Raw genomic sequence first — 26,375 nt, forward strand, 5'->3', positions numbered from 1 at the left:
CTGGGCACTGCTGTGTTGGGAGAGTGTGGCAGTGAGAACCAATCAAGGAAAGAAACAGGCAAGCACAAGGCACAAGTCTGGGTGGGGCACAAGTGAGGTCACAGAGCTGGGCACAAGTGAGGTCACACAGCTGGGCAGTGAAGGGCTGGGCTCTACAGGCCGATGTCTGGGTTCACCCATTTCCCTACTTTGTACCTGGGCTACCAGGTAAGCTCCTGACTTCTGTGTCTCCATCTTATCATCTCAGAATGGAGCAATGTTTATCTTAAGTATTTTGCTTTCAGGATTAAAGGGAATAATGCCCCTACAGAGCTTTTTGCAGGTGAATTCACAGGATCCATTACCATTATCAAGGTCAGAGGGCTCCTGAGGGGAGCTGGGACAGCATAGGTCCAGCTCTTTTTGTCTCTAGAAATGAGCTGGGAGAGGGAGTGAGCATGAAATTGCCAATTGTGCCCAGAAGGCCCAGGGGTGGTGAGCTGCAGCGACGGAGTCAGCTCCAGGCTGACAGTCTGTGGCCCTGTGGGTGAAGCCCCTGCAAGGGTGAAGGAAAACTTGCAGATGCCCTGGAAGGTGGCTAGCCTTACCCTTGGCAAGTTAGCACTTGTGGAACAGGAGCTCTCATGTGCAGTTACATTTACTTTCTGTTGACAGTCAAAAGAAAAAAAATAAATCTTTTCAAGTGGTCCACCTGCAGACAAAAGCTTTCAAGCAATGAGGCAACTTAGTGTGAAATGATGGGACCGGCACTTGATTCACCTGATGTGGCTCTTCTGGTGAATTGTGCTCACATTTCATGAATTTGCATGTGCTGAGATTAAGAGCAGAAACAAATAAACGAAAACCTCAGTCTTAGAAGAGTGTGAGTTGAAGGGAGGGGCCAGCCCTGTGCTGAAGGGAGTATTCCTGTTGCTTGAATGAAATACAAAACCAGGTTGTACTGGGTAAGAGAAATAGGAGTCGGGACTAGGAGAGTTCCCCTCTATCCTCCACCCCAACTCTGAGAACAGCTTTCTTTGTTGAGCGAATACACCTGAGGTGAGCCTTCTTCACTCCTCCTCCCACTCACATCCAGGTTAAGTCCTGCCAGGTGCCTCCGGAGGGAATAAAGCATCCAACGATAACTCACAGACTCCTACATGAAATCAAAGCTTTGCTCATATCCTTTCACTGGAATTAAGAAATGAAATGGGCGCTGCCCTCAGAGATGCCAGACCAAGCCCACATGTTTGGATTTTCTGGACAGAAAATCATTTATTTTTGGTCCATTTCAGTATTTATAGCAGTGCACATGTAAATCATTTCAGTTCCCAATTGTTGGAGCAAATTAATCTTTCACAAGCCACTCAGCAGTGAGGGTAGAAGATAAACAGTAGGTGCAACAGTACACGCTCCCCTGTATGTGAACCTTCTTGTTATAATACAATAAACTCCTACATTTGAGCTCACTACATCCAATGAGTGCCGCTCTCTCCATTCATGTGGCAGCCCCAGCTGCCCCCTGCCACCTCTGCCCTGCTGAGGGAGTTCTCTGATCAACCACCTGGGTGGGTCTCGCTGCCATTTTCAGTTTGGAAGGAAAAGCCTGTAAATCTGCTTCCTGGGAAGACAGACATTGCTGAATTGTCATCTGCCTCCAGAATGCAGAAAACATCAATTTCATTGCAACTCATCAGAGTTGGAAACACCTGCCACTTCCTTTCTCAGTTGCAATTAACATGTTGCATCTCAACATTGATTGATTCCAAGCAGCCTAACACTGCCAAAGTCAAGGTTTAAATGAAACAGTATAACCTGATATTATTTTTCACGGTTTTAGAAATATGAACACACTTGTGTTTTTATTGCCAAAGAAGCACTACAAATAGTTGGGGGGATAAGTCTTTGTACTTGAGATAAACGTGAGTAGAATAGGTTGATGCTCATAATAAAAACCATTCTTTATTCTTATATTTATTTGGAGTTGTACTTGTTTATCTTTGTGTTTACTTGTGGGTAGAGGAATAATGTTATTTCTGAATATTTCATTTAACACAGGGCTGCTGAATCCCATGGGTATTTGGAAGATGTTTATTAAACAAATAAATAAATGAATGGTTTGGGAGAGCAAGCTTATTTTAAGAATTGCCCTCTTGGTCCAACTTACATAAAATTCTGAAATTTTAATCATGAGCCTTTCATTCAACTTAAAAGCTGTGTGAGACTATGAAATATGACCTGAGGCTGGGGCTTTCTGTTTCATCCTAAATGGTTCAGCCTTGATCACAAGTGTTATTTTATGGAAAAGTGAAGGCCCCATCTGTTTTCAACATGATTCTACTCATATTGCCTACACAGAAACTTTTCAAATGGTACAACATTTTACCTTTAGAGAGTCTCAGAACATTCTCTGTTGTAATCATTTAACATAGTTCAACAGCCACAATATTTGTGTCCTTTTGGGAATGATCATTAAAATGGTTTTTAAGTACTGGGAAAACTGAAAGCTAGAGTTAGGAGAAGGCTGTTAAATACAAGGTTTATGTTTCAACTTGGCCAGATAAGACTCAGCCTTAAACCACAGAATATAATCTTTGGAAGAGAAAATGAACACATTTCTTCTCTCATCTATTAACAGAATACTGGGGCCAAGAACCACCTTCTTTTTTGGCCCTCTTGGGAGAATCTTCTTTTAAGACTGAAATAGAACAAGTTAAAATAAGTGGCACTTAATTCTCTCACACAAAACCAACCCAGACACGACACATTTGAGCATCATCTGTTAAATATATACAAGCATCAAGTGATGACTAAGCTTGAATATTTCTACCCATTCTAGAAGGAAAGCTGAAGATATGTATCTTTGTTAAAATGAATTAACATTCTGGTACATCTGTAGTTTTATCTCTAAATGCCTGATGGCAGAAAGTATTATTTTGATTATCTCCATAAATCTTTAATACTATATAACTTAATGCCCGAAATTTCTGGGTTATTTGTATATTAAATAGCTTATATACTAATAGCTTAGTGTTAATAGGTCTTCTCCAAATTATAACACAGGAAAACCAGAATTACGAGGAAATCACCTTAACCATTTCCACCAAATATATAAATAAATAAAAATAGATAAATAGCCCTAAGTGGCACAGTTTTCAGAGAGAGCGAGAAATAGATGCTTGTATATATTTCCTACTAATGGAATTCAGGCACTAGAAGACCTGATCATGTTAAAAAAGAAAAAGGAAGGAGAGAAGAAAGAAAAAGAACCACAACCTTTAGGACTTGGTATACCATGGAAAGGTGCGTCTTAATACTGCCCAGAACGTTGGCTGGCTCAGGAAATGCATGCATACATCTAAGTTCCAGCCTGATCAGCTGACCAGATTGTCATGTATGGAGAGCATCTCAGACAAAAGTGGCTTATGGGTCAACTTCTACTGAGGAGAGTTAGCTCTCCAGGCAGTTGCAAAGCACCATTTGTCCAACAATACATACATTTAAACACTTGCAGACATGAGAGAGGCCAAACATACAACAATGACTTCTCCAGTCTCACTCTTGTCAAAGATGGACTGACTCCTCAAAGAGTCCCATTGAGAGAAAATAATCAAATACTTTAGAACAACAAATCACCATTTAAAATCTTGTCTTTTGTTTCCATATGAACTATCAAAATGTCCCGGGAATCCCATGTCAGTGCACAAACTCCACCTCCCAGCTTTTTTTTCCCATGGAAAATGCCACAACGAAAAAATCCTTTACCCAACTTGGGATTTGGTGAATGGAGCCTCTGCACCTCACTTCACATTGAAGGCAGAAGTGGCCTTGTCTTGTCCTGTGGAGTTCCAGGAAGCCCCTGTAGAGGGCGTCAGAGACACTTCTCTGTTTGGACCTAAGGAGAACACCACTGAAAGCATCCTCCACCCTTGATCACTAGAATGTTCGCTTTCAGTAGCAGCATCAACCTCACTAATATTTTATCAACAAATGAGTTTTCCTTTTTGCCATTACCAGCAGATATTAAAAAAGCACTTCAAAATTCTTTTTTAAAATATTGGTTCTGTCTTTAAAAATTATTCATCTTCTAAAAATGTTTTTCACTATATTCCAGGGAAATAAAGAGAGTGCTCTGAAAAAAAATGTAAAGCTTTTCTAAGCCAACAGCATTTGGTGAAAACTAACAATCCTGCTGGTATGAAGTTGAAGTTTTATTTCCTTTTTTCTTTCTTTTTTTTAAAAATAAAACTAAGGCTCAAATGTTCTACTAAATACTCATTTCTTATGTATATTATATTAAGGCTTATAAATACACCTGGTGAATTAAATTCACCCTGGATTGAATTAACACCTGCTATATGAGTTATTTGCTTTATGTAATCAGTAATCTCAAGGTTTCTTCCCTTTCTCTGGAAGCACAATTTAAATATTAACCTAATCTTTAAACGGCGGCTGCTTCTTTCTGACATTTGGAAACTGGTCACCCGTGCAAAAAAAAAAAAAAAGGCAAATATGGATATAGTAATGAAAAGGCAGCTTCTTAAAAATCTTAAGATGTGTAACTCAATGAATTGGGAAGAGAAATGATGAAAGCAGCAGGAAAACTGATCTCTGTGTCACTCTTTACAGAAAACAATGCTGATTATCTGCCAAAGTCATCTCCAATCTGAGACCAGCTGAAGTTGACTGCCAATTTCAAAAGAGTCTCTATATTTTCTTCATTATAATCTCTGGAAGTATCTTAGGCCGCTGGAGTACATATGAGAGAATCTTAATTAAAAAAAAAATACTGCAGCATGGTATAAGTTATGTTTCAGGTCTAACATCCTGTGAACGGAGGAACATGTGAGTGTGGGGTGCTTGGCCTGATCTGGTCGTCAGCTTGCTCCCTGTGGGGCCTGCTCACGTCCTGCTCAGCTGACTGCCCCTAGAGAATATGAAGCTTTCAAAGTGCTGGTCTTCAGCCTTCTCTCTGATGCGTTGTTCCTCTAAGGAATCCACCAGTTTGTCCCTTTGCTCAATCACTTGCATCATCTCAGTGAGTATTTCTTGCTCTTCATTCAGATCATTCTCATCTTTCTGGCTCTCTACAGAAAAAAACAGAACAAAAAAAATCAATAACAAACAAAAAAGACACATTAGACTTCAGGTAACATTTGACCTCAGAGGAGCTTTTGGCAGGGGTGTTCTTGATTGTTCTGGACTTGTTCTGCTCTTTAATTTCTAAGGAGAAAACAAGGAAATGAATTTAACACCAGGAACCTGCCCTGCAAGACACAGATTAGAAGGGTGGGTGCTTTGTGCAGCTCTCAGCTCAGTTTTCATCTCGAGACTATATAAAGCAACAGGGAAAACCCCTTTGTGAGAAAAAGAAGTTCATACAAGCCTAGCCCTTCCAAGCCCTCCCACCTGTCCTTCCCTCCCCAAAAAGAAGCCAGCAAAACAACACAGAGGCGGTTTTCCCTAAATACATCTGAGCTACAGCAGAGCAATCTGCGAGAGAAGTTTCTGAGTAAACCATCTGCATCAGTGGATGTTATTTCAATGACAAGAATCCTGTTTTCATTTGCAGTTAATAACACATTGCAGCCCTCTGAATAGAGACCAGGCGGCAGCCAAGTGAGGCTGTGGCTAGCTGCTGGGAGGGTATTTCCAGACGGTGACTAGGCTTCTCCCTTTTGCCTTCTGAGTACATGACCTTCTTCCTAATTGCCCCGAAATGTTCAATTGCCTGGGGAAGATACGATTGTTATAAAAGGAAGGAAAAGAGTAAGAAACTGGTTGTAATGACTTCCTGACACTCAAAATAGGATTCTCAAGGCAGATCTTAAGTTTTGTCAGATTATTGCCTTAGGAGAAGATTTTATGTATTATTCCATTAACCCCTCTTGTTTAATGCATGGGGACTAGGCAGTGAGCTGGATCCCAGAGTAGAGATGGTACCACTGCCTCTTGCCGCAGGCTGAGTTCTGAGACCGGCATCAGGAATAAGGGACACATGACAAAAGGGAAATAAAGAGGCAACATTCCCTTTGCAGCTCAAGTTTTATGGGACGGAGGAGCGAGCGGCAGGAGAAACTGAAGGCGAGAGCCCTGGGCTCGAGTCTCTCCATTCTGGGCCTTAGTGGGGCTTCTATCCTATCATTTGATGGGAACACTGGGGGCCAAGGGACCCTTGCCCTGACCCTTGCTTGGAACTCCAGCAAGATATTAGTTGGAAAGGCACCCTAGGTATAAACATGGAACAGGCAGAGCTTCATGGTTGGGCAGAGAAGAGAGGTCTGGACGTGGCTAACCAGATCCTGATTTGCTGTCTGTGGCACACATAGGCAGTGGCCAGAAGTGTCCACTTGGCCCAGAGGTGCAAAGGTCGCCAGCCACTGGGCCTGCCACGGGGCTCCTTATGGTGAGGGATGAGATGGCCCCACAGTGCAGACTGTCTGGTAGACTGTCTGGCCAGGCTGAGTGGAGGATGCGCTGAGGTGAGGCTGATTAAGGACAGGAGTGAGGCTTCAGGTACACTGAGAGCCTGGCCAGGCTATGGTCATGCCGTGCACCCGGTCTGCAAATGGCAGCAGAGAGCAGCCTAATGACGGGAGACAGCTACATGGGGGTCAGCGGATCAGAGCCACCCACACCAATTTCCAGTGCTGCAAAGTCACACAGACCTGCCTCTCGCTAACACCCGGCAGTCACCTTCAAGGATCAAGCAGATGGGAGGGGCGGCAATCTGCAAGACTGAACATTTCCATCCCAAAGAGACTGAGCATTTCCTGGAGGGACTTTTAAAATTATTGCATCAGACTAAGTTTACCAGAAAAACCTCTACTTTGACTTTATTGACTATGCCAAAGCTTTTGACTATGTGGATCACAACAAACTGTGGAAAATTCTTCAAGAGATGGGAATACCAGACCATCTGACCCATCTGACCCATCTGACCTGCCTCCTGACAAATCTGTGTGCAGGTTAACTGGACAAAGTAGAAAAACATCTACTTTGACTTTACTGACTATGCCAAAGCCTTTGACTGTGTGGATCACAACAAACTGTGGAAAATTCTTCAAGAGATGGGAATACCAGACCATCTGACCTGCCTCCTGACAAATCTGTGTGCAGGTTAAGAAGCAACAGTTAAAACTGCAGGTTAAGAAGCCTTTGAGTGTGTGGATCACAACAAACTGTGGAAAATTCTTCAAGAGATGGGAATACCAGACCATCTGATCTGCCTCCTGACAAATCTGTGTGCAGGTTAAGAAGCAACAGTTAAAACTGTTTTAACAGTTAAAACTGACACTTACTCCTTGGAAGGAAAGTTATGACTAACTTAGACAGCATATTAAAAAGCAGAGACATTACTTTGCCAACAAAGGTGTAGTCAAGGGTATAGTTTTTCCAGTGGTCTTGTACAGATGTGAGATTTGGACTATAAAGAAAGCTGAGCCCAGAAGAATTGATGCTTTTGAACTGCGGTGTTGCAGAAGACTCTTGAGAGTCCCTTGGACTGCAAGGAAATCAAACCAGTCAATCCTAAAGGAGATCAGTCCTGGGTGTTCATTGGAGGGATTGATGTTGAAGCTGAAATTCCAATACTTTGGCCACCTGATGAGAAGAGCTGACTCGTTGGAAAAGACCCTGATGCTGGGAAAGATTGTGGGCAGGTGGAGAAGGGGACGACAGAGGATGAGATGGTTGGATGGCATCACTGACTCACTGGACATGGGTTTGGGTGGACTCCGGGAGTTGGTAATGGACAGGGAGGCCTGGCATGTTGTGGTTCATGGGGTCACAAAGAGTCAGACATGACTGAGTGACTGAACTGAACAAACACTACTATGTGAGAAAGAATAGGAGATCCTGAGTCTATAATCTGTTCCCAAGTCATAGCCCCATCATTTACCTTGAGCATGCTTTTTAAGTGCTCAGAGACTCAGTTTTCTAATTTGTAAAATGGAGTAACATACCTGAGAATGATCATGATGATAACATCTCATATTTACTAGGTGCTTGTTCTGTAGCAGGTAACCCCATAGGTAGGTGCAATTATGGTCCCATGACGTATACAGAAAAGATTTAATTTGCTCTTTTAGACTTTGGTCCCAGTGTAGGAAAGCCATGCATGGATCTGGCCCCCACAAACACACAGGCACAAAACAGAGTGAATATGCCTCATGGGTTGGAGCCCATAAGTCAATATATGGTATCAGTTTATTCCAACTCTTCCTCCGTCATGGTGGAAATAATTTTCTCACGTGTGATGCCCTGGCCCAGTTGTGGTAGGGAGGATGCTTCCTTTACCGTCCCCAGTGCCTGGTAGAACCAGGCCTGCCTTCCTCTCACTGTGGAAACTCGTACATCATGGCCCTCATCTCACTGTGTTATAATTACCAGGCTGAGTGTCAGTCTCCCCAGGGAGGCCACAGGGCAGGGCTGCTCTTCTGCATCTGCCAGGCCCACTCTAAATTCTCAACAAACATTTGTTAAATGAATGGATGGATAAGTGAGTGAAGGTGTGAATGAATGACTTCATTCCTATTAGCACATGGGTTGGGATGGGGCAAAATGCTGCTCTCCTGGCCCTAATGAGCAAAGCTAAGAGGGACTTGCTGTGCTCTAGCGGGGGCAGAAGAAGCTGCCTTTGTGCCCCTTCTGGCTCCCAGGCTGGTGGCACCAGACAGGAAGAGTACTCTGGTCTATAAAGTGCAGCATGTTCTGGTCAAGTGTCTGCATAGGAAAAAACATCTTTAACAAAGGCCTGAAACACATCACCGTACTCACCTTCCTGGAGCATTTTCTCTCTTAATTTTTGCTCTAGTCTGCTTTGATGATCTTCCAGTTCTAGTTCGTGGGCCCTGGGAATGAGAAAATGTTCAGACTTTGTAAATACTGAAGACCTGTGTAGAAATATCTAGTAAACCCATTGACCATAGCAACTGCTTTCCTTGTTCCTTATTAAGACTGGGGTCTTGGAATGCCTCTAAACCAAAAGTTTTGCTACTACTGCTGCTGCGATACACTGAACTCAGCAGAGAACGGAGAGCCACTGAAGCTTGTGACGAGATCCCAGAGAACTTCTGGAAGGCCACACTGGCATGGATCATGAAGAAATGACTAGAATGGTAGAAGCAATGACAATCTAAAACTCCTCTCTTTTAGGGGCAACGTGACTTCAAGCATCACCTCTAACAACTCCCAAATCTTTGACTGTGGTAAGCAAGAAAACAAGTAGGAAACAGGAGTAAGGCATTTTGTCAGTGGAGGCAATAGTCCTCAGACAACCACCCATCTGGTTGTAGGCAATGGTGAAAGAACCGTGATGCTTTGGAGGAGTCAAGTTAGAGTGCTGGGTACTCAGTGTGTCCACCAGCAAAGTCAAGAGGGGAAGTCAGCTTTCAGTGAAGGTCAGATGGAACTTCATGAGCTTTCAAGGCCTGGCGATATGCCATGGATATTACAGAACCTGTGTCAGCGCCCCACACGCTGGGCCGTGTGGTCATGTGGAGGTTCCTCCAACCTCTGGGAGTGCAGCCCTGGAGTTCTCAGGAGAAATGAGGACCACAGACAAATGTGGCAGGGGTCAGAGGTGAAAGGTGAATCACATGAGCCCTAAAAGGGAGACAATAGAGGAAAAAGTTTGAAGACAGGAGCATGGGAATGCCCATGTTTAGAAGCTAGTCAAAAGAGGTAGAAGCAGGGAAGGAGCAAGCAGAAGGTAGGAAGGATAGGCAGCATCACAGAAACCAAGAGAGGCAAGATTTAGGAGAGAAGAGAGGGGTCAAGGCTGTCCATTGCTAGAGACACTGAAAATGGGGAGGACTGACACTAGGGCCCCGGGGCTTCCCTTCCGGCCCCAGCTGCAGGCTGTGCGCGTATCTGCTACAGCATTGGGTCACTTTACTATACTCTGTTGTTGCTGGGGTTTTTGTTGTTGTTGTTGTTACTTCTACTATTGCTTAGGCCAAGGTCCACACTTTGTTCAATACTCCGCCTTTTGTTATTGACACTGAACTTCCCTTGACCCACTCTAGCTCCCAATAGAATATACCTACCACTTAGATTTTCCTTTAAGAAAGGACTTTGTGAAAGGAGTGTAGTGTGTAGCAAGCTGACAGCTGTAGCAGAATGCACTTCAATGTCGTGCTGAAGCCACCCTGTCCCCGAGCACAGCGGTGGTGCTGGAGCTCGGCCATTTCTGCCCCACTTTGGGCTCCTTGGATGAGCAGCCTTGGCTGGTGCTCCCTTTGGCCTGGCTCAGATTTTCCTCAGGGCTGCACGGCAGTCTGAAGCCCCTCCTTCCAGTCCTTCTCCCCGCCCCTCTCCTTTCACAGGCGTCAGGACTGCAGGGAGGTGTGCAGATTTCACTCTCGTTCCCGCTCCCTTTTCCCTTCCTTCTGTTACACCTCTTGTGCTTCTAATTCTGTCCTGGCACCTGCTTTCCCAAGGGACTCAACATCACACACCAGTCTAAGACATTTCTCCTTGTTCAGCCAGGCCTTTCTCCAAACTAGAAGCTGCCCTCCACCAGAGCTCTCATCTGGCTCACACTCCAAGTTCTCCTCCTTGGCCTCTTTTGGAGGGGAACGTTACCTCTGACAGCGTACCAGTAAGGGAAGGCCTAGTCACCGTGCAGTCCCCATCGCCCTGACCTTCGCAGGTAGGGCCTGTGCTCTGAATACTCCTCCTACAAGTCTTCACAGAGCAAATGCTATGTTTTACTATTTCTCTCATGCTGTGTGCTTGCGTGTCCATCTCTGAAAACCATGAGATCCCTGAAGGCAGGGACTGGGGCCTGACTTATCTTTACTTTCACAGTACCCAGCACAGTTCCTGGCACAGAAAATATGCTTGATAGATGTTTGTTGAATGAATTTTATACTTTCAATCTAGCCCAAAGGCAGATGGTATGGTTGTGTAAAAAGGGCTTTGTGGTCAGGTAGATGTGGACAAATTACTTTATTGAATCTCAGCATGTGCATCAATATAAAAAATAGTAATAATAATAGAAAAAATAATTACAGATGAGCCCTGCTTCCCCACTCCTGGCATTTCCTTCCATGCCAGTGGACCTTGATGAGTATAAGTCCTGGCTTATTCTTTCCACTTTCTCTCTTAGATTCACTCTCACCCCAGGAGTGGTAAATTTGGGAAGAACAGGGGAAATTAGCTGATACCCTTTCTCACCTGGGATCAGCCTGCCTGAGCAAACGTGTGTTCTCTGGGTACACATCGTGTATAAATACACATATTTATACACACATATGTAATGAGCCAATGTAAAATATACTCTGGGTCACTGTCAACAACGTTTAAAATCAACTGCTCTACGGAATTCTCTCTACTCTGACAGCTACTGATTCTAAATTCTTTTGATAAGGAGTAGATTCCAGAAATTGCACCTCCCCATCCATGTCTCAGCCTGTATACCTACCTGCCTACTGAATATCCCACTCACTACTAAATTCAAGTTGCTCAAAACAACTAGCTGTATGTTAAATACGAAAATTGTTAAGAGAGTTCTATCAGGAAAAAAAAGTGTCTATTTCTTCCATTTTGTATCAATATTTTTGCATGAGATGCTGGATGTTCTCTAAACTTACTGTCTGCGATAATCATTTCATGATATATGTAAGTCAAATCATTACACTGTATACTTCAAACTTACACAGTGTCGTATGTCAATCACATCTCAATAAAACTGGAAGAAAAATAGAAACAACTACAACCTGAAAAAAAAAAGTGTTCTCTTACTCTGAGCCTTGCTAGTGGTTTAGGGCAAGATATCTCAGCCTTGACACTACTGACATTTGGGGCTGGGTAATTCTGTGGTGGTGAAGGGAGCGGGTCTGCCTGTGGAATGTTCGGCAGCACCCTTGGCCTCTCCTCCCTAGATATCAGTAGCACCTCCCAGTTGTCTTAGACAAAAACATCTGCTTCTGCTGCTAAGTCGCTTCAGTCGTGTCCGACTCTGTGTGACCCCAAAGACGGCAGCCCACCAGGCTCCCCCGTCCCTGGGATTCTCCAGGCAAGAACACTGGAGTGGCTTGCCATTTCCTTCTCCAGTGCATAAAAGTGAAAAGTGCAGGTGAAGTCGCTCAGTTGTGTCTGACTCTTTGTGATGCCATGGACGGCAGCCTACCAGGCTTCTCCAACCATGGGATTTTCCAGGCAAGAGTACTGGAGTGGGTTGTCATTGCCTTCTTCGAAAACATCTTCAGATATTGCCAAATATCCCTGGAAGGAGGAGGCAGAGATGGAAATTGCCCCCAGGTGAGACCACTGGTCTCAGGTAAAAGCCTTACCCCTAAGAAGCAAGTGATTCACTACATTTTGTGACTAGGGAGATAAGTGTGTCTAATTCTGAAGTTTGGTTCCATGGTGAACCCCCAAGTGAGCCTAACCCCTAGAATCTTTGAGGGAGAAGGCAATGGCACCCCACTCCAGTACTCTTGCCTGGAAAATCCCATGGGCGGAGGAGCCTGGTGGGCCACAGTCCGTGGGGTCGTGAAGAGTCGGACACGACTGAGCGACTTCACTTTCACTTTTACTTTCATGCAGTGGAGAAGGAAATGGCAACCCACTCCAGTGTTCTTGCCTGGAGAATCCCAGGGACGGGAGCCTGGCGGGCTGCGGTCTCTGAGGTCGCACAGAGTCAGACACGACTGAAGTGACTTAGCAGTAGCAGAATCTTTGAATGCGACCTTATTTGGAAAAGAGCCTTTGAGGATGGAAAGTTAAGAACCTTGAGATGAAAATATTCTGGATTATCCTGATGGGCTCTAAACTGAGTGGCAAGTATTTCTACAAGAGCAGACACAGATACAGAGAAAAGGCTGCATGAAGATTGAGGCAGAGACTACAGTGACGCAGCCACCAGCCAAGAGATGCCTGGAGCCTGCTAAGCAAAAGAGGGAAGGGAGGATTCTCCCCCAGAGCCTGGCCCCCCAACACCTCCCTTTCAGTCTTCCAGAACTGGGAGAGAATACTTCTCTATTACTGTAAGCCACCCTGTTTGTGGTAACTTGTTAGTCCAGCCGTAGGAAATGAATATAGTTAGCAAGCTTTCTTGGACTCTCATATTTAGCCATGCTAGCCATGATCAGTAATAAATGCTCTAGTTTAATGTTCCATCTGTTGACCCAGTAGTCATATTTCTTAGCCAGTTCGGAATCCAGGCAGAGACGAGGAATAGAATTTATTAGACCCCTTTAAGATTCCCCAAATTATTTCTCAGGGTTGGGTGAAAATGAAATGGGTCAGCATAAGGGAAAGCGCCCTATACAACCTGTGGTGCTTAGTCAGTTTATATTAAAAGTCACTTTCTTTCCCTCCAGGATGGTGACAGGTAAAGTGACCTTCAACTTTCTCAGAGTGCAGTGAGATCCACCTCTACTTTCTGATCTACCAGCCAGACTGCAGCCTCTTATTCAGAGGACAGCCAGATAGATTTCCACCTTCAATCCAGTAATGCCGCAAGGAGTGGTCGGGAAGCCCTTCTCATCGTTCACACTCAGAGGCCAGACACACGCTTCCCCATCGCAGATGTGTGACTGCAGGTGGGTCTCCCCTGCCCTGGGGGCAGGAATGGACTGCAAGTGCCTCATCCATACGCCCTCCAGCCCAGACCTATTACCTGAAATCATTTTAGCCATAGGACTCCCCAGCAGAGAACAGACTACTGAAGATTCTCTGTACTAATGCCCGCATGATATGCAAGACCTCAAATACCAATTTGTCTCAATCACAATTCTGTATGCACGAGGAGAAAAGTCCTGGGACTTCAACCGAGGAGGGTGGGCCACCCCACTGCCACCCCCGTTCCCCTGGTTGCTTTTTTATCCGTGTTGCCTTACTTACATGATCAGGAGCTCTGACTCATATCGCATTAATTTATGCTTCTCCAGAACCAGCTTAAACCATTCTTGCAAAAGCTGTGCTTCATCCTGTGTGCCTGAATCTGCTTAAGAAATCAGTGGCAAATGGGTTAGATTGGCATTTCTCTTCCCATGATCAAACTGCTTTGAAGCTACTTTAGGGGGCCATGTTTGTAGCAAAAAGGGGTCTGCAGGTGGCAGCCCCCTGACGGCCTGTTGAAGCCTCAAGGTCATGGGCATAACAAATAAAACACACCTGCGCATGCTCTAGGGGAGGTCCTCTTGGACATTTAGGGCGTGAATACTTCAGTTCCAAGGGTGGTATACCCTTGACAATGGCCTGCCACACTAATGACCCTCCTCTGAATAGAGTGTCTTCCATAAAATTTCTATACATTTGTATATCATATCCACCACCAAAGAAAGCCCTAATAGCTCTGCTGGTTACTATCTCCTTCTCTTCTTCTGAATCGAATGCCTACTGAGTGCCCAGGTGGGCTGTGGCTCCCTCCATGGGGCAGGAAAGTTCACATACCCTTTGGTTATAGAAGAGTGGTAACTGGCATTTTGGGCTTTTTTTTGTTTTGTTTTGTTTTGTTTTTTGCACAAAGAAAAGCCAAATGATTAGAGGGGAAAAGTTATTAGCTTTGAGTCTCATAGGGAAAAAGTTTTATCCATACTTGCTTATAACTTAGATTATGACCTTTATTCCTTTATTAAACAGAAAAATTAGCAGGATAAAATTCACATTGCTTTTAGATATTCAGTGTTAGATGCTAAATGTTTAGATAATAAAATGTTAAAATTTGGGACTGTTTGGGAAGTAGTAACATCGGTGGCTTTCTAGTCTTTCACCCTGAAATGGGAATACAAGCTGTGTTGCAAAGCTCATGGCCATCCTCCAGGGATTTAACTTGGTAAGCCCCATTGCTGTTGTTTGTTGTTCAGTTGCTAAGTCGTGTCTGACTCTTTGCGACCCTATGAACTGCAGCATGCCATGCTTCCCTTGTCCTTCATTATCTTCTGGGGTTTGCTCAAACTCATCCATTGAGTCAGTGATGCCATCCAACCATCTCATCCTCTGTCCCAAAGGCAGAGAGGAAAACAGGGCAGTCAGAAGATGTGTGTGACCTTGGGAAAGCTGTTTAACCTCTCAGAAGCTCTGCTTCTTCATGGGATAAACTAAACAAGAAGGCACACAGGTAATAGAATAATAGTAAAGAGCTGCTGTTTATAATGCAGGGTTACGTGCCAGCCAATGGGCTAAGTACCTTATATGCAATACCTCACTGAATCCTCACAACAAACTCACCAGTAGGTTCCCTTGTTATCACCATTTGAGGGCTGAAGAAGCAGAAGTTTGAAAGATTAGAATAACTTACTCAAGCTCACGGTTAGTAAGTGGCAGAGCCAGGGCTTGAGTTCCGGAGAGCCTTACCCTAAGCTCATACTCTTCTCTGCTTGTATGCCCCTCTCCCCTCCTCATTACTCCCTCCATTCCTCTCACAGCCCCGTAAAGTAAATAAAGCCCCTAGCACATTGCAAAGTCATCCATAAAAACGAGTTCCCTTTCTCCCTGTCTCCTTGATCACTCTTTTATTGACATGGAAACTGGGGTCCAGAGTGATTGATGTGCAATATCCCAAATTATATGTTTAGTTAATGTACAAACTGGTGCTACAATGCAGAACTTGACTTCTGATTAATTCATTCATTCAATAACACCTATTTACAGAATAGGAGTCGGGTATTGCCTTAGGTACTGGGGATACAGTGATAGATAATGCTATTTATCACCAGAATTTTGGAGATAGTAAGGCATGGTATCTGCTGAAAAGGGTGTTGTTAGATAATCTTTTGGATCAGATAGACCAAAAAGCTAGAATAAAATAGAATATCAGAAAACTGTTGCCACAGCAAAAAAAGGACTCTGGGAATACACAGAAGGGAGGGGATTTCTGGTCAGGATATGAGGCTGGGCTTCCCAGGGGAGGTGATGTTTCAACTGGGGTATTGAAGAAAGGATAACACTTTGAGAGGAAACACTGAAGGTGGGAGAGAACATTTCAATAAGAGGGAACAACATGAGCAAAGACAAGAGGATAGAAGATGGCGGCGACAGAGGTCAGGAAGGGCTAAGGGGACACAGAGGGTAGACAATGAGACCTCAAAGTGTATGACCATCTCATCACAGAGGCCCCTGAACGCCATGCTAAGGCTTTCGCACTTTATGCTGTAAATACAAAGGGACACTAAAGGTGGTTGAGCAGGAGAATGATACCTAGAGTTTGGTGCAGGAAGGATTAAAAGGGAAAGGGAAATAAGTGTTATTCTTTTTTAGGTTTCTTGAATGAATGAATGAGTAAAAGAACTTATAAACCTGTTGAGTACCAGCATCTTCTGAGCATTGTTGGTGGTGCTGAGGGGCAGGGATGAATAAGCCTTGGCTCCAGCTGTCCAGGAAACTGGGACCTTGCAATCCAGTGGGGAAACCAACGCCACACAGCCCGTTTGGATACAATGCGCCCCTGCCATGCAGCACAGGAGGGAAACGATTGATCTTACGCAGAGGAAGTGGGGGAAACCTCAGAGAGGAGACAGCAGGTGAGCTCAGCCTAAGTGCACAAGTGGGAGTTTTCCAGGGGCAGGAGGAGGTGAAGAACAAGGCATTCCAGGGCATTAGTTGCTGAATGGAAGAATGAAATTTATAGATCATATATATGACATAGATGTTAAAAACATATACTTTAAATTCAGACTTAGGATCAAACTTCCATTCTTTGACCTGTCACTGTGGGGGCTTGAGTTCTTAACAGCCTCCCTGAGCCTCAGTCTCCTTATCTGTTTAAAGATACAATGGAATTGTGCATTCAGAGACCTTAACCCAGCCCTGGCACTGAGTATAAACTCAATAAATAGTAATGGTCATTATTCAAATCATGTAATGTACATAATGGAAGATCACTTAAGAGTCATCTCTCCCAGCCATCGAGGCACAAAGGAATTTCTTCTCCCACCCTCCGCTCCAGCCTCTACGGTAATTCTCCATGGATGGTGAAATGCCCTTCTGTTCAAGAAGCCCACTGCAGAGCTGTGTACTCTCAAGTACTGAAAACTTCTATTGCTCGTCAATGGGTTGGCTATTTGCCACTGAGTCCAATTTTGCCCTCTGGAGGCAAATAGAGAACACATAACTCTATTTTACGTGAAAGACATTCAGATATTTGAAGACTGATCTCATGATCCACTGTAGTTTTCTTATTTCAGAGTCAGTACCTCTAGGTCATTTATCATTTTATCATAAAAGAGCTGTCCACCTCTATTTGCCTTCTAATTTCCCAGAACATATCTTAAGGAGAGTCCAGAATCAAACAAAGTATCAAGAGCCCAGAATGGAGAGCCACGCTTACATCTTCCCCTTGTGCCCTGGAATGCAGGTGTCCTTTCAGCAGCAGTGTCTTCACCTGGCTCTTCCTAACGTGCAGCTGAATCTTGTCTTCCCACACCAGGAGTGGTGAAGGCTGAGGACTTCATGTTCAACTTGTGCAACTGATCTTCTAAAACTAATTCAAGACTTACTTGTGCCTTGTTAAATATCATCTTATTTTGTTCCATTAAGGGGGAATCTTTGGGATATTTTATTCACCTGATACATTTCTCCTAGTTTGGGATTTCTGTGTACTTGCACGTTCATGTGATACTGAGAAATGAAACATCAGATGGAACTGGACCGAGAGCAGAGCCATCTAGCCCCTAAGGGACCTTTCTTACCCTTTGGGCAAGACTGTGCTACAAATTTTAAATGCATGGCACCCAACTAGTATCATCCAGCCCCCATTTCTATACCTTGTCCACTAGGATCTTATAAACCTTAATAACAAAGCAATTTCCCAAAATCAACCTTCACAAAGCCTGCTGTGTCCATTGGCATGACAAACCTCAAAACACCACCCAGAAGAGGAAATGACATTTATTTTCCACAGTGTCTAAGTAAATGCCTGTGGTTCCTAAATATCCACAGTTTCTTTAATAATTCTTTCTAGAATTTTGACAAAGATCAGAACTCATGTTTCTTTCTCATATGAAACTAGAAAATATACCTATTTCTAATCTTTTGGTTCTGGAATTTTTCCTGAGTTTTCAGAGACTGGGGTCATTTCTGCAAGTTATTTCAACACCAGGGGGTTAATTCAGTCAATAAGCAAATTCTGATTGAGTAAGGTCACATCAAAGACATATTCTATTGTGAACATATCATCTTTCACCACGGCTGAGAAACCTGAATTCCTTGCTCTCCCATTTCTCTCACCTATCCAGGTTTAATTTCCTCATCTAGATATTTGCTTAACATTTCTAGATTGAGGGCCATTTTCCTTGATTAGGAAAACAGAAAAGCTGAGAGGAGAAAATCTTGCCTCTCACCAGTCATGTAACATTAAACCATCTGTCTCAGCTCCGGGCTATCCTCGCCTTGTTCTCAGTCCAAAAGAAACAGCACTGTTCCGCTGTCTTGAGAGTATTTTCTGTTGTTGCTTTTCAGATTCGGCCTCTTTGCTATACTCTATCTACAGGTTCAAGCCAGACTTTTATCCTGCATTCCATGTCCCTTCTTCAGCCTTTCTTGTGTGTCTTTCTAAAATGTGGTCCCTCTGAGAGTCGTGCAGCCTCACTGATTCCTACTGATGCCGTATTCAACAAACACAGATTGAACTGAATCAATCAATTTAATTTACGTTCTTGAGTGAAATAATTTGCAATTTTATAGCCTACAGTTTATTTTTAGGCTCTCCCTTTCCTCAGTAGTCAAAATTACTTTTGAGGATCTTTGAACATGGAATCAAGTGCAGATTTCTAGGGAATCTGCTTTCCCAAAGCACTGGGTACAGGCAGACAGTGCCTAGCCCAGGATTGCCTTGCTCTCAACCCGAATAATGTACTGAGATTTCCATCACCTCACTACCCACCAGAGAGCTTCCCTGTAGGTCCTAATGAAGTCTCAAAGAGCATTGCTCCTCACTGTAGATGCGGTAGAGTGAAGAGGCAGAGGGAGTGGGCTTTGAGATCGATCAGACCTGTCTCTCCCACTTACAATGTGTGACCTTGGTCAAGTAACCTCACCTCTTTCTGCCTTAGTCTCCTCCCTTGAAAAATGGGGGTGGGGACTTCCCTGGCAGCCCAGTGGTTAAGACTGCCACTGCAGGCGTCATGGGTTTGATCTAAGATTGGGGAACTAAGAGCCCACATGCTGCTTATGCAGCCAAAAAAAAAAAAAGAAAAGAAATGCAGTGATCATAGTCTCTGTCTCATAAATTGGTTATGGGGATGAAATGACAAGATGCATGTAACATGTTGACCATGGTGCTTGGTACGTAGTAAACATTCAGTAAATCACACCATTATTACTACCGTGCTGTTGCTTCTTCCAGCGTCCAGTTCTATGTTTCTGTGTGGACTATTTGCTGTATATCTCTAAAGCTCAGCTAGAGTGTAATCCCTGACTTGATTACCCGTGGCTAAACTTTACCAGGTAACTTCCCTTGAGATGAATAAAGGCACTTAGATAATTATATATGTATATATTTGTCTCCATGTAAACAGAAAGATCACATGGCTGGATCGTCAACACTTGCTTGGGAGGAAGCCTAGAGACTGTGCCTACACAGATCGTGAGCTCAGCCACACCTGCAGCTGGTCTCACGGCTGCTGGTGAACTGCACACCCTTCCAGGACAGGGATGTGCCTCCCGCGTCTGGGAACCAGGATGCAGCCAGAATGGCGCGACCTGAAGGTGAGCAGCCTCTAGCTGTGAATGCCACCCCTGCTAGGGCCGCCACTCACCGGTTCCTCCTTTGTTCCTGCACCCTCGTAACGTGCTTTCTGCTAGACAGAATGCAAGGATCCTCTTGTTAGGCAAAGTAAAGTCATCAAAACACAACATGAAACAACTTTTTATTGATGGGGGTCATATAAATTGACCCTCTTGTCCCTAATGAGCTCTCAAAAAAACAAAGCAAAATTTTTCACTTCCTACTGAAATTCAATACTCCCCTCCCCACCCCCACCCCCCATACAAACATATATACAATTGAGTTTAAATCACCTAGCCTGACAGCATTTAGTCCCTGCTCACAATAGGGGGACTGGCACTTAACATCCAGAACCTTTTTCTCAGTGAAGAACAACAGACTAAATGAACAATCTATTCTTTAAAGTCATGGCTTGTTAACCATTTCCTTTTGTTGGTAATCCTGAATGCTCCTGTGTGTATCGGTGTGTGGTTTTTCCAAGTTGGGTCTTGTGTTGCTCTCTGATTCACAATTATCTAAATCTTTAGATGTGATTTCCCACCTCCTCAGAATCTGTGAGAAGTTCTACTTTGGTTTTTCCTGCAATTCTGTCAATGCCCTTGACATCCTCGGTGATGATCTGGAGCATGAAAGGGCATTTGAGTAATCACAGCCAGAATCCTTGGTAGCAGTGGGCAAGCATTTCCCTCAGATGGTGGGTTTCAGCCCCTGCCTCTGGCTGTCTGGCCTCTTAGCTCCTGTGCACATCCATGGGCCTATTTCATTTCATCTCTAGCCAGGCCTCTTGTACCCAGCACTCTGGGTTCGTGACTTCCCACAGCTCCTTACACATGATGGTGGTAATCCAGAATGCTACACTGGGGGTCTGGTCTGATTCAGTCTTGACAAAAACTGGATACTGGAAAGTAGGTCATGATTCTATCCTGGGAGTCAGGGACTGCAGCTGAAAACCATAAATTCTAGCCCTTCCTTTATTAAACAGCTTTTTGGTTTTGTTTTGCTTTTAGCTACATATCTAGTCACCATAAATGAAGTTTTTCTTGCTTAAATGGCAACCCACTCCAGTGTTCTTGCCTGGAGAATCCCAGGGACGGCAGAGCCTTGTGGGCTGCCGTCTACAGGGTTGCACAGAGTCGGACATGACTGAAGCGACTTAGCAGCAGCAGCAGAAATGATATCACATATATGTAGTCTTCTACAACTTGCGTATTTTAAATTCTTTCTATATGTTTCTAAAATGCCTCTATGCTGCTCATTTTCACTGCTGTATTTATAATATTGAGTTGTATGTGCCACAGTTAACTGTACTACAGTTTATCCATTTTTTTGTTAATGTATAGCTAGGTTGTTGGTAGTAGTTTGCTACTGTGGATGATACTACCGTGAGCATTGTTGTATATATCTTCTGGTTAATGTGGGTATGAGTTTCTCTGGAACACATAATCAGGAATGAAATTCTTGAGTAGTAAGTATGCAACTGTTCAGCTTTTCAGCATAAAGTCAAATTGTTTTCCAAAGATTTGTGGCTGTTTATACTCCCTCTGTCTTCCCCTGGTAAGGCTCAGAGGGCAAAGCACCTGCCTACAATGCGGGAGACCTGAGTTCAATCCTTGGGTAGGGAAGATCCCTTGGAGAAGGCAATGCACCTACTCCAGTACTCTTGCCTGGAAAATCCCATGGATGGAGAAGCCTCGTAGGCCACAATCCAAGGGGTAGCGACAGAGTCGGACATGACTGAGTGACTTCACTTTCACCTTTCATACTCCCACTAACATTGAATAAAAGCTCCCTTTATTCCTCACCCTTGCCAAATACTTAGTATTATCAGATTTTTTAAGTTTTTGAAAAGTTAATAGTTTAGTTCACACTGTAGTATAAATTTGCATTTTCCTAATTACTAATGAGTATTCTGTGAGACCTAGGACTTCTCTGGTGGCTCAGATGGTAAAGAATCTGCCTGCAATGCAGGAGACCCAGGTTCGATCCCTGTACTGGAAAGATCCTCTGGAGAAGGGAATAGCAACCCACTTCAGTATCCTTGCTGGAGAATTCCATGGACAGAGGACCCTGGCAGGCTACAGTCAGAGGGGTCACAAAGAGTTGGACACAACTGAGTAACTAAAACTATTACTATTCTTTTGTGAAATGTATATTTATACCATTTGCCTGTTTTTATATGGAGTTATTAATCTCTTATTGATTTATAAGAGTTCTTTACATATTCTGGAATACTGAATATTTGTTATATTTGTTACAAATATATTTTCCAAATTAGTAAGTTTTCTTTTCTGGTTATATTTGTTGCAAATTTATTTTCCAAATTAGCAGTTTATTTTTTTCCTTTCCTTATGATGTCTACAGACTACCAACTTGAGGTCTAAGAGATTCTTAACATTTCAAATTAAAGTCTTTAATTTTTATGACATTGATTATATGGTTTAAGATGAGGTTCAACTTCATTTTTTTCCTGTATGGAAAGCCAGTTGTCCCAGAATCACTTATTTCCTGTGAATTGCAATGCTACTGCTGGCTTATATCAAGTTTTCATATATGTGAGATTATGTTTGGGTGTGTTGGTGGCTCTCAGTGAAGTATTAAAATTGGCTCCATAAAGGATGTGCATATTTTTTCTTAGATTTATTCCTAGGCACATTGTGTTTTTATGCTAATGTAAGTAATATCTTCTTTGTTATTTCATTTTCTAGAAACCAATGCTGAGATATGGAAATGCAATTGATTTTTCTATTTTGATCTTATTTCCAATCACATGATATAGACTCTTATTATTAAAAAAAATTATCTGTACATTCTTTTGGGTTTCTATGTGGTTAATTCTATCATCTGGAAATGACAAAAATTTGTTTCTTCCTTTCCAAACCTTGTGACATTTTATCTCTGTCTTACTGTACTGGCTAGGTCTCCTGTGCAATATTGAATAGAAGAGGTGATGGCAAGCATCTTCTCCTATTACTGATTTTAAAAGAAATGCTTCTAATATTTTACCATTAAACAATGCTGTTTGCTACAGGGTTTTGGAAGATATGTTTCAAATTCAGAAAGTTCTGACTCAGCAATTTCACTTCTAAGGACACAAAAACACCAATTTGAAAAGATATATGAAGCCTATGTTCATTGCTGCATTATTTACAATAGCAAGATATGGAAACAACCTGTGTCCACTAATTGATGGGTGGATTGAAAAAATGTGGTATATATACAAAATATTAGCCATTAAAAAACAGCGAAATCCTGTCATTTGACATCATAAATGGACTGTGAAGGTACTATGCTAAGAGAAGTCACACAGAGAAAAATAAATACCATAGGATTTCACTCATATATGGAATCTAAAAAACAAAATAAAACAAAAACAAAGTCATAGATACAGAGATCAGAGCAGTGATTACCTGAAAGGAAGGAGTAGGGGTGGATGAAATGGGTAAAAGGGGGTCAACTGTGTGATGATAGATGGTAACTAGATTTGTGGAGGTGACCACTCTCTAGTGTATACAGACATCAAATTGTCACGCTGTACACTGAAACTTCTATAACAAAACTTTTTTTAAGCTTCAAGAAGGCAAAATAAAAGGTTCTTTTTTTGCTAAAAGTTTTTATCCTCAATGAATGTTGAACTTTGTCAAATTATATTTTCTCCTATTGAAAAATCATATGGTTTTCTCTTTAATTTGATAATATGAGGATTGTTTAGTCACCCTTAGATTGTCAAATTTTAAAATGAATTGAATTAAATGTTCATTATATTCTTTTATCTTTTTGAATCTTTGCTATATCTATGCTTATGTCTGCCTCTTTCACTCATTATTTATTTCTTCTCTTTTATTTTTAAAAATCAATTTAAGAGGACTGCCTTTAGTCTTTTAACTTTTTCAGTGAACAAACATTTGGCTTATTTGACCCTATTTTATCTTTATTCTCTATTTCATTTACATTTGCTCATATATTTATTATCTTTCTTTAGGTTTATTTTGTTCTTCATTTTCTAAGTGAAGTTGGACACTTAGCTCATTGATTTAAGCCTTTCTTCTTTTCTAATAAAAGTATTTAAGGTAATACCTCTAAGAACCATTTTCACTGCGTCCCATGAGTTTTGATCTATTGTTTTCCTTTTCATATTTACTATATTTTAAATTTCAAAGTATTTTTTAAAATATCTTTTTTATTTTTTTGACCCAGGAGAAATATATATTTTTACTTTCCAAATGGATGATTTTAAAAAATACCCTTTGGTTATTGATTTCTAAGTTAGTTATATTGTAGTATAAAATGTGGCCTGTATAATATAGATTCTCTGAGATTTACTTTATGAACCAACATAGTCAATTTTTATAAATCATCATATAAACTTAAAAAGAACACACATCCTCTAATTTGGGGGTGCAGGGTTTTATACATGTCCATTGGAAATGGCAACCCACTCCAGTACTCTTGCCTAGAAAATTCCATGGATGGAGGAGCCTGGTGGGCTACACTCTATGGGGTCACAGTCAGACACGACTGAGTGACTTCACTTTCTTTCTTTCTTTATTAAACTTATTAACTGCAATGTTCAAACTTATAGTAATGTTTTGTCTGTTTGACTCTCATTAATGGAGAGATATAGTAAAACCTCCTGCCATGATAATAGAAATTCCTGCTCGAAGTTTTGTCATTTTTTGTTTTATATATTTTGAGGCTGCTATAGGCTCAACATTTTAAACTGTCATAATCTTCTTGGTGAGTTGGTCATTTTAAAATTATGTAGTGGCACTGTTTATTGTTAATCATAGTTTTGTTGCTAAAAGTTAATTATCTGGGCTTCCCAGGAGGCACTAGTGGTAAAGAACCTACCTGCTAATACAGGAGATATAAGAGACATGGGTTTGATTCATTTACCCTAGCTTTATTTGTCTTATTTAGCTAGTATATACTTGCCATTTTTCTTTTTTGCTTTACACGTGTCTACTAAATAGCATACAAATGACTATTGTTTTGATCATTAACTTTCATTACAATTATTGAGATATTTAGACTTGTTTTTTTTTACCATCTTTGTGCTTTTTATCTTTTTAAAAATGTTTTAAAATTTCTGTTTAGAATTGAATTGGGGGTTTGGTTTGGTTGATTACTTTTTCTTATTTCTTCTTCCTCTGTTTCCCCTGGTTGATTTGAAGTTATACATTTTTCCTATTCTTTTCATAATTACAGTTAAAATCTAAATAGGCATTTTAAAAATATCCTTAGCTCAGTTCATTTCAGTTGCTCAGTCATGTCTGACTCTTTGCGACCCCATGGACTGCAGCACACCAGGCCTCACTGTCCATCACCAACTCCTCGAGTTTACTCAAATTCATGTTCATTGAGTCAGTGATGCCATCCAACCACCTCACTCTCTGTCGTCCCCTTCCCTTCCCACCTTCAATCTTTCCCAGCATCAAGGTCTTTTCCAATGAGTCAGTTCTTTGCATCAGTTAGCCAAAGTATTGGAGTTTCAGCTTCAACATCAGTCCTTCCAATGAACGTTAAGGACTGATTTCCTTTAGGATGGACTGGTTGGATCCCTTTGCAGTCCAAGGGACTTTCAAGAGTTTTCTCCAACACCACAGTTCAAAAGGATCAATTCTTAAATATTCTAACAAAGTCTAAATTTTTAAATAGTTTCAGTTCAGTTCAGTTGCTCAGTAGTGTCCGACTCTTTGCGACCCCATGAATCGCAGCACGCCAGGCCTCCCTGTCCATCACCAACTCCCAGAGTTCACTCAGACTCACGTCCATCGAGTCAGTGATGCCATCCAGCCATCTCATCCTCTGTCGTCCCCTTCTGCTCCTGCCCCCAACCCCTCCCAGCATCAGACTCTTTTCCAATGAGTCAACTCTTCACATGAGGTGGCCAAAGTACTGGAGTTTCAGCTTTAGCATCATTCCCTCCAAAGAAATCCCAGGGCTGATCTCCTTCAGAATGGACTGGTTGGATCTTCTTGCAGTCCAAGGGACTCTCAAGAGTCTTCTCCAACACCACAGTTCAAAAGCATCAATTCTTTAGCACTCAGCTTTCTTCAAGTCCAACTCTCACATCCATACATGACTACTGGAAAAACCATAGCCTCGACTAGACAGACCTTTGTTGGCAAAGTAATGTCTCTGCTTTTGAATATACTGTCTAGGTTGGTCATAACTTTTCTTCCAAGGAGTAAGCGTCTTTTAATTTCACGGCTGCAATCACCATCTGCAGTAATTTAAATGGTTTAGTTTCATTTTAAACAACATAAGGACCCTGGAATGCTTTACTTCTAATCATTCAATTCCCAACTTCTGTCCATTTTAGTCCAGTAAAAAAAAAAAAAAAAAACAAACAACCCATGCTCTTTTATATTGACAATGTTTTACTTACATGTTTATTATTTTTTGCATTCACCATTTCTTCTTTACTATTTCAGATTAGCCTCTTAGGTTTATCTTTTTTTTTTCTGATTAAAGCATATTTGCTAGAATTTTGTTTGTAGGTAATTTGTTGATTTGGCTTGAATCTCATTCTGAGTGGCTCACTTCTTTGTGTTTTAGGTGATTTTAAAAATTATTATAAGCTCATAGCTTACTGAATTTAATCTGTCTAAATCCTGAGAGCCTAACCTGAAAGCATGGTCTCTTTGATACAGAATCTACACTTGGTCTTAGAGTTCTAGAGACCTGGCTTAACATGGGAATCCCAAGGTTAGCTCCC

The 26,375-nt window shown here is 42.2% G+C and overlaps 1 protein-coding gene across 15 annotated transcripts in view; it reads right to left on the reverse strand.

Moving 5' to 3' along the window:
• Window positions 1-1,228: 1,228 nt before the first annotated feature.
• Window positions 1,229-26,375, reverse strand: part of MICAL2 (microtubule associated monooxygenase, calponin and LIM domain containing 2) — a 240,788-nt gene continuing 215,641 nt past the window's right edge. For 9 of the 15 annotated variants that reach the window (XM_069554367.1, XM_069554364.1, XM_069554366.1 and 6 more), the window contains 3 exons: window positions 13,834-13,936; window positions 8,758-8,831; window positions 3,612-5,066 (listed from right to left, as the gene is read on the reverse strand). In XM_069554367.1, coding sequence (XP_069410468.1) covers window positions 4,882-5,066; window positions 8,758-8,831; window positions 13,834-13,936 — 362 coding nt within the window. In that variant the 3' untranslated portion in view covers window positions 3,612-4,881. Of the gene's footprint in view, window positions 5,067-8,757; window positions 8,832-13,833; window positions 13,937-26,375 lie in introns of all 15 variants that reach the window. The other 6 variants (XM_069554368.1, XM_069554359.1, XR_011249329.1 and 3 more) reach the window with 4 other exon arrangements.

Source organism: Ovis canadensis, chromosome 15 (genome assembly GCF_042477335.2).
Source record: "Ovis canadensis isolate MfBH-ARS-UI-01 breed Bighorn chromosome 15, ARS-UI_OviCan_v2, whole genome shotgun sequence".
Classification (NCBI taxonomy): Eukaryota; Metazoa; Chordata; class Mammalia; order Artiodactyla; family Bovidae; genus Ovis; species Ovis canadensis.